The following is a 9,144-nucleotide window of genomic DNA, read 5'->3' on the forward strand; positions in this document are numbered from 1 at the left end:
TCGCGATGCTATACAAATGTTCCCTGTATTAAATATACTAATCTCATCTACTTTACAGTTTAGTATTTTTTTACAAATAATTAATTCTTTACCATTTTTAACAATAATATTCATTGATGAAGTGATGGAAAAGTATAATTATATTTAGAATTTAATGTTACTGGTTATCAAAAAATTGAAGTTTGTGTCACGATGTGATTTTTTCTTTAAAAAATGTATTTACAAATATAACAAGACTTAAAAAGTACAAATTCTCTGCAGGACCGGAAAGCATTAAAGATTTTTTTTTTCTTAACTGTTTACGGAGTTTTAGACTATTAACTACTCAGTTGTCTCCCCCCCCCCCCCCAAACAAAAAATCCTAGCTACGGCCCTGCTCTGTATTATACTTAATAATTTATTTCCATTGCATTAATACTATTCTTTTGTATAAAACTGAACCAGTCATATGCTAAAATCATTCAAATGATTTACATGAAAATAGATTTACATATCTATATTGGAATAGTTATGTATTATCAAAATGTTTTTTAAAATCGACATCAGCTATCAGAAATTGCTGAGTCATCATGATAAGCAAAACATTATTTTAAGTTATTTTGAATTCAATATGCAGTCTTCTAAAAATAACGCTTCAGTATATATATTCTACCCAAAAAGTTAATAATGGGTGGATAAATAATGACAAAGCATTAAATATGTTTAATTTTATCAAAATGTGTCCCTGCTGTGAAGTTCTGAATTTTCGCTTTTGCGGGTCAGCGGGACAGAGTTACCTCCCTTGAAATATTTTCGATGTCAAATTAAACTAACTTGTTGGGGTTTTAAAATTACAATTTTTATTATTTTTTATGCTGTTTCATTATATTACTATAGAAATTTATCAATATCTCAGTGAAATCGCCCTTTTGGGGCAAAATAAAAAGTATTCAAAGTTTCGTTCAAGTTCGGAAACAGGATATACATCAATCGGAAGATGTGTACTTGTCATAACAACCAAAGAAACGTGCAAAATCGTCATCAAAACAAGCGTATTCTGGCCTCGAACATCACCACCAGTTGTGAACTGTACTCGTAGCATTTCGGAATATGGGCGCAGCTGCGCCCCTAGCGGCGGCTGCGGTCGCTAACTACAGGCGAACAAAATGAGGGATATGAACAACTTAATATATCTATATTTGTGTGACCCATATTGCTGATTGTTTATATACTGAACACCATTGAAAACACACCATGGTACTGTATTCAATGTTATACGTTTTAAATGAAAATGCACACAAATTGTGAACTGTAAATTCTGTAACTTATTAATTTACCATTAGGAAATTAAAATAATGAACTTTTACAACAATGCACTTTATCGATAAATCATAAAACCTTACAATCTGGAGATAGTCACCAAAACGCAACACACTTCTGAAAAATAACGTGCAACAAGTGACTGTGCGTGCAAATTGTGATAGCTTAGATCACGGCCTATAAAAGCCACTGTAATTTTGTTCTGTTCCTTTATGTGACAAAACGTTATTACAATGCCCGTATTGATACCACAAGAACGCGAAAGAGCAGTTGGGATGCATGATGCTGGATTATCAAATCGCGCTATATCACAACGTCTTAGATGTCATCACTCAACAATATCGAGACTGTTTAGTCGTTTACAACAAACTGGGACCACTCGACATCGACCACGACCTGGCCAACAGAGGGTTACAACACCAAGACAAGATCGTTACATCATCCGCACACATTTACGTGATCGCACACAACCAGCTGCCCGCACAGCACCTACGATTCAAGGGAGACGTGGTCCAGTTAGCGCAAACACTGTACGACACCGCTTATTTGCAGCAGGATTGCACGCTAGACGCCCCTACGCTGGGCCAATTCTTACTTAACGTCACAGACATGTACGTTTAAACTGGTGTAATCGTCATCGATACTGGAATAGACGGCAGTGGGAAGGTGTCTTGTTTTCAGACGAATCTCGATTTCATCTTAGACATGCTGATGGACGACTACGTGTTTGGCGTCGTCGTGGAGAACGATATCAAGATGAGTGCGTTGTCCAAACTGACCGATGGGGAGGCGGAAGTGTTATGATTTGGTGCGGAATCAGTTATCACCATAGAACACCTTTACATGTCTGCCATGGAAGGGTGGTCTTGAGAAGAATTGTTGCACCCCAGTTTGCTGCTCACCCAGAACTGCACACCTTTCAACAGGACAACGCAAGAGCACACACTGCGAGATTAACCATGCACTTTTTAGCTAATGCAAACATCCCTGTCCTGGAATGGCCTGCACTATCCCCTGACCTTTCTCCAATTGAGAAGTTTGTGGGATTAGATGGGATGACGTCTCCACCAACGTCAGTTTCACAACGTTCGGCATCTTGGGAAGGCACTCCAAAATGAATGACAAAGGTTACCCCAGAACCTCATCCAGAGGCTGATTCTGTCCATGCGTCGACGCTGCTTAGCGTGTGTGAATGCTAGAGGTGGCCACACAAATTATTGACTTTTCGTTTTTGATAGTCACTCTAGTTTTCATTACTGATTAAAATTCTACGAACTTTGATGTCGGCGTCTGTTGTTAATTAAACAGATAAACCCCTTACGTTAAAAAAACAACGAATAACCAAATAATTATAGTGCATTAATATACCAAAATATAAGTGTATTATTCCTGGTGCGTTTTCAATGGTGTTCAGTATATATATAGATATAGATGGATTGTTTTTATCGGTATATGTGTATGCATTTATGCAAGTCATTCTCCACAATTGTACATAATATTGTATTTCATTGTTGTAACGCTGATAAGTTGCCAAACTTAACGCAATAAACAACTTGAAGAACAAGAACAAAAGTTTAGTGGGGAGGGATTTAGCTCCGTCGGTTGAGTGCTCGCTTGAGGTGTTTGCGTCGCAGGATCGAACCACCTCGGTGGATCCATTTAGCTAAATGGGATTTTCTCATTCTAACCAGTGCACCACAACTGGACAAAAGCCGTGGTATGTGCTATCCTGTCTGTGGGAAAGTGCATATAAAAGATCCCTTGCAGCATTAGGAAAAATGTAGAGGGTTTCCTCTGATGACTACGAATCAGGATTACCAAATGTTTGACATCGATGATTAATTAATCAGTGTGCTCCAGTGGTGTCGTTAAACAAAACAAACTGTCTGTTTAGCGTAAGTTAAACAGACACATACACAAACAAAGAAGATAAGAATTCAATCTTCATACATGTCGAAATTTAGAAAGAAAGTCAAGTCGCTAATGAGATCGAGAGAAGAGCGAGAGTAAATGTATTAGATTTGTAAACGAGCCTCAAAGATTATCGATTCCGGAGTATACCAGCACCTCCTACCGTGTAATAGACCTTGACAACGGTATAGCAAGACACATCCAGAACAAAAGACTGATCTATCCACGCTTATTGGTAGGTGTCTGCAGGTACGTCTCCGTGACAGAAAGCAAATGACCAGTCTCAGGAAGCGTGAGGGAACTGGTAGATTAATCGTCTGAAGGGGAATGTGAAATCAGTTTGTGCTGAAAGATTCTTTCTCTTTAAAGACCATCGGAGCAGAAGTCTACTTTGACACTTCAGTTATTAATTTAACAATAAAACTAACTGAGAAATAATTTTAGCTTGACAAAAAAGAAAGAAAGGAAGGAATTAGATAATTTGAAATAATGGCATCACCAATGAAACTATGTGTTTTGGTCGCATTGCTTGTTACGTGCTCAAACGTGGACGGATTTGGTTCCAACAGAAAATATTTACAAGAGCTTTTCAACTGCATCCCGTGCGACTTCCGAAACTGTAAGTTTCCCCAGAATCAGTGTGAACTTGTTCTGGAGACAGGTATCTGTGGCTGCTGTCCCGTGTGTGCGCGCCTTGATGGACAGCTGTGCGGACTGACGCGGGGACGCTGTGGCATGGGGTTCCAGTGTCTGCCGGATCCGCACGCCACGCAACCCTTGTTGGCGCTTCTCCGAGGCAATGCAAAATGCGTTTCCTTCAGCAAAAGTAAGTTAGTCGATTTCATGTTTTGTTTTCTTTTTGTTTTTGCATTTGGTTTTCGTGGGGAGGGTTTTCGACGCAATGCAAGATGTGTTTCCTACAGCATAACTAAGTCGATTTCATGTTTTGTTTTGTTTTGGTTTTGTTTTGTTTTTGCTTTTGTTTTTTGTGGAGAGGGTTTCGAGACAATGAAAGCTGTGTTTCCTACAACATAACTAAGTTAGTCGATTTCATATTTTATTTTGTTTTTGTTTTTTTTGTTTTTTGGGGGGTTGGTATTTTTCGGTTTTGTGTTTTTAGGGGGGGGGGGGGGTTGGGAGATTTTAATAGTTGGTTCATGATCATATACAGTAATGGTTCAAATATGTTATTCTAGTCAAACCAGTGACGTACGTACCCAAAAATAACGGGGTGGGTAAGTGGAGTGAATGCCCCTTCCCCCCAATAAATATGGCTTGCACACTAGCTATTTAACAGAATGTAATGTAATGACCAGCTGCTAAGGATAGGATTGAATCCCCTAGGTGAACCATTCTCCAATTGAGTTTTCCCCTTCCCAACCAGTGCTCCACGACTGGGATATCAAAGTCCGTGGTGTGTACTGTCCTGTCTGTGGGAAATAAAAGAGCTCTTACTGCTAATGGAAAAAGTAGCGTGTTTCCTTTGAAGAGTACGTGTCACAATTACCAAATGTTAGCCATACAGTTATGATGTCCAACATTTGGTAACTCTAGAGGAAACCCTCTATACGTTGTTCATTAGTAGCAAGGGATCTGTTATAAACATCATCCAACACACAGAATACCACATACCACGGCCTTTGATATACCAGTCGTGGTAAACTCGTGGCTCAGTCCCTCCACCGTCGATGGTCGTAAAGTCAGCAATCCATGACATTTTTAATACGAACATTTTAACAGCATTTTTTAAAAGGGGTTCGGTTTGATCCATTTTATACCTAAAATTAATTTTCTTTGAAAAGATTGCACTGCATAAAACACACACGCGCACACACACACACATACACACACACACACGCACGCACGCACGCACGCACGCACGCGCACACAGCCGAAATAAAATAACGACCCCCCCCCCCAAAATAAAATAAAAAAATATTAAAAATGAAAAAATTAAAGCAACGCACTCTGTCGTTCAAGAGTTAAACACATTTGTACAGTTATGATCATAAGCGTACAGATGTCCGTCTAGCTGGAACATAAGCGTACGAGACAGGAGGTGGGTAGGGGCAGGAGGTGGGTGGAGGTAGAAATTCGGGCAAAATTAGCTGACCTGAACACTTTTCACCATGTATTTTCATTATTCTACCTACAATATTAGTTGTAAGCCATGGAAAAAGCGTGGCGATTGGTTTGCAACCCTATATATAGCTGTTTGGCAGTAATGCTAATATGAATAAACGTTTTAATCCAGATTCGGGCACTTTTGGTTAATTCGGGCTTGGGAATATACTTGGGAATAAAGTAAATGAAAATTACTGTTTCTTCTATCCTTGGACTTACAAGATTGAAGTAGCTCCTGTGAGAAAGCCACGTGGGATACAGAGAATAATACATGAGTGGCCGCTAGATACCATTTTTCTCACGAGTTGTTTTAAAATGTATCTAACAAGCGAAAGCGAGTTTGATACGTTTTTAAACAATGATAAATGGTATAAACGATAAACGAATGTATTATTCTATTTCTTACATATCCTCAAAAGCCAGGTTTTAAGCAAATTTTAACAGCTTTATCGACTAAAAGATGAAGGAAGGAAATGTATTTATTACTCTTTTTCGATTAGTAGCAAGGGATCTTTTATATGTACCATCCCACAGACAGGGTAGTACATACCACGGCCTTTTATATACCAGTCGTGGTGCACTGGCTGGAACGAGAAATAGCCCAATGGGCCCACCGATGGGGATCGATCCCAGACCGACCACTTTACCACTGGGCTTCGTCCCGCCCAACAGACTAAAATATATTTACAACCCGTTGCCCTTCTAGCTGCCGTACGCGTCACAGACGCATGATTGCCAAATTAACTATACGTCAGTGTAAGCGATATTTTTATTGGACGTATGGCATTGGTGACCAGGGCCCCGTTCCACGAAGTGATCTTAGCCCTAAGATCACCGTAACTGCACAGCTAACATATGCACTTAATGTGATCTTAGGGCTAAGATCGCTTCGTGGAACGGGGCCCTGGTCATCAACTAGGAGCAGCCAGTCGTATGTCTTGAAATTGTTAAGACACGTACGTGTGTAAACATGTATGTTATTAAAAATAACCAATGACTAACAGGTGTGTAAGAACCATGTATTCCACATGGTTACGCTTAAATGGACAGTCCTGATCTTACAACCATTGTAAAATGTTTCCGACCAATAGACCATGCTACCTAATCAGACTTGTTTTTTTAAAAACTCTATTAAATTGTATAACATAACACACTCACACACACACACACACACACACACACACACACACACACACACACACACACACACACACACACACACACACACACATTATGGATTGCCCCCATGCCACCCTAAATATGGGTCCTAATATAAAATGCTGGCTACGCCAGTGATGTGAGGTTACAAAACAACACTTTGACAGTGGTACTTGTTTACAATCTGTTTATAAATGTTATTTTGTTCATTTGTTGTGTTCAATTGTATATGGTTTATTTATGATTAAATGGTCAAATACAAAAATTACTCTTTTTTAGCCACCTTTGTCTTTTCGTGTAAAATAATAGTTTATTTACCGAATGCAGGAGAGAAAAATATTAGTCATATGATGTCATGTGTGATAGGAAAACGTACACCAGAGGGGGTGGAAATTTCAACCCTGGGACTTGGCAAACTTCTTCCCAGGTTGACCATTTGCACCCCCTCGGGTGTACGTCTTCTATCCCGTGTGAGTCACAAAGGATGGAGTGCTATATTTTTACACAACCGTCGGTGATAGCTGCAGCAGACGTTATTTGTGATCTCACACAATAACACACATGTCGTTTCCAATTAAACATATACCACTAGCTGCTGCTAGGCCAATGAAATAAACACGACCGAAAAATGTTTGCTCTATGACGTACAAGTTAATCTGAAACGGATTGCTCTGTGAAGGAAGCGTCTTAAATATTTTAGTTGGAAAAGACGACTAAATGTTGTTTTAAACGGGGATGAAATGTGTGGTTTTCATTCTGGCCAAGATATTGAAAAAATTTATAATTCAGGTTTGCACCTTCGAAATAGAATAGGTAATCAACATTTAAAAGAAAGAGTAAAACTTGGAATATCTGCTCATAAGCCAAATGTAGAATTCGACAGGAATAGAGGTATTGATAGACAGGAAAGAGTAGTTTGCATTAGCATTAAGATAGAAAATGTGTATCATTCTTGTTTAGAAACTCGTCAGATATGTTTTGAAACAACTAGTTGTAAAATTAATAGTAACCAACATGCACTCTCTATTTCAAGCAAGGGACTAAGTTTACATTGAAATCTTATACAATATTATGGGCAAAAACCCCCCAAAAACAACAACAACAAACAAACAAACAAACAACAAACACAAGATATGTTGTCATGGGTAAATTGTTAATTATTCCACTGTTTAGGGAAGTTGTAACTATAACATCAAGACCTTTCTTCAACTGAGCCCCCAAATGTATTTTCTAAAATGGGGAAAGGGGCAGGAGGTAGCCCAGTGGTAAAGCGCTTGCTTGATGCGCGGTCGGTCTAGGATCGATCCCCGTCGGTAGACCCATTGGGTTATTTCTTGTTCCAGCCAGTGCACCGCGACTGGTATATCAGAGGCCGTGATATGTGCTATCCTGTCTGTGGACTGCTGCATACAAAAGATCATTTGCTATTAATGAAAAAATATAGCGGGTTTCCTCTCTAAGATTATGTGTTAAAATTACCAAATGTTTTACATCCAATAGCCGATGATTAAAACAATGTGCTCTAGTGGTGTCGCTAAACAAAACAAACTTTAACTTAACTTTTTTTTTAAATGTCTATTTGGAAGTGATGGCGACTACTATCCTCTTTTCTTCTTTCAGTCAAGATGTTTTACGAAAAGTAATCACAGACGATTCACAACAGAGTGGGTGCTACGACAACGCCGCGCCACCGTGGTGATCGAAGAAAGAATCCTCTGGCAATCCAGCAAATAGACAGCAACATAGTCATTTAACAGCTACCCAATTTATTGGAGACATATTGGACAGTTTCGTATTTATTTGAGACATTCTGGACATTGTCTTCATTATTTCACGCATATTAGACAGTTACTTCATTATTTCACGCATACATGTACGCCATTAATTTAGTCATGTTAAAATAGTTAATTCATTATCTCTCTCATATCAGACAATTACTTCATTGTTTCACATGTATTAGACAAGTATGCCATTATTTCACACATATTAGACAGGTAAGCCAGTATTTAACACATATTAGACAATTACTCCATTATTTAACACATATTAGACAGATACGCCATTATTTCACACATATTAGACAGGTAAGCCATTATTTCACACTTATTAGACAGGTAAGCCATTATTTCACACATATTAGACAGGTAAGCCATTAGTTGACATAAATTAGACGGGTAAGCCATTATTTAACACATATTAGACAGGAAATCCAATTTTTAACACATATTAGACAGGTAAGTTATTATTTAACACATAGTAGACAATTACTCCATTATTTAACACATATTAGACAGGAAAGCCATTATTTAACACATATTAGACAATTACTCCATTATTTCACACATATTAGACAGGAAAGCCATTATTTAACACATATTAGACACTTACTCCATTAGTTCACACATATTAGACAGGTAAGCCATTATTTTGCACTTATTAGACAGATAAGCCATTATTTCACACAAATTGGACAGGCAAGCCATTATTTCAGACACGTTGAAACGGATATTAAATTATTTCAGTCATATGAACGGTTACTCAACTATTTCACAGATATTAGACAATCCATTATTTTACCAATGTTAGATAGAAAATTGTTGTTGTTTTCGAATATATTGGACAGTTAGTTTATTATTTCAGATAAAATAAGGA

At 38.2% G+C, this 9,144-nt stretch overlaps 1 protein-coding gene across 1 annotated transcript; it reads left to right on the forward strand.

The window, feature by feature from the left end:
* The first annotated feature begins 3,363 nt into the window (after positions 1–3,363).
* On the forward strand, positions 3,364–9,144 carry LOC121382383 (insulin-like growth factor-binding protein 3). The gene is made up of 2 exons (XM_041511971.1): positions 3,364–4,036; positions 8,113–9,144. The coding sequence occupies exons 1-2, from the start codon at positions 3,700–3,702 to the stop codon at positions 8,133–8,135; spliced, it is 360 nt and encodes a 119-aa protein (XP_041367905.1). The 5' UTR covers positions 3,364–3,699; the 3' UTR covers positions 8,136–9,144.

Source organism: Gigantopelta aegis, chromosome 9 (assembly GCF_016097555.1).
Source record: "Gigantopelta aegis isolate Gae_Host chromosome 9, Gae_host_genome, whole genome shotgun sequence".
NCBI classification, from domain to species: Eukaryota; Metazoa; Mollusca; class Gastropoda; order Neomphalida; family Peltospiridae; genus Gigantopelta; species Gigantopelta aegis.

Coding starts and splice junctions, on each gene's coding strand:
- LOC121382383 (XM_041511971.1), top strand. CDS start 3,700: ATGGCATCACCAATGAAACTATGTGTTTTGGTCGCATTGCTTGTTACG. Junction 4,037..8,112: donor ATGCGTTTCCTTCAGCAAAA/GTAAGTTAGTCG, acceptor TTCTTCTTTCAG/TCAAGATGTTTTACGAAAAG.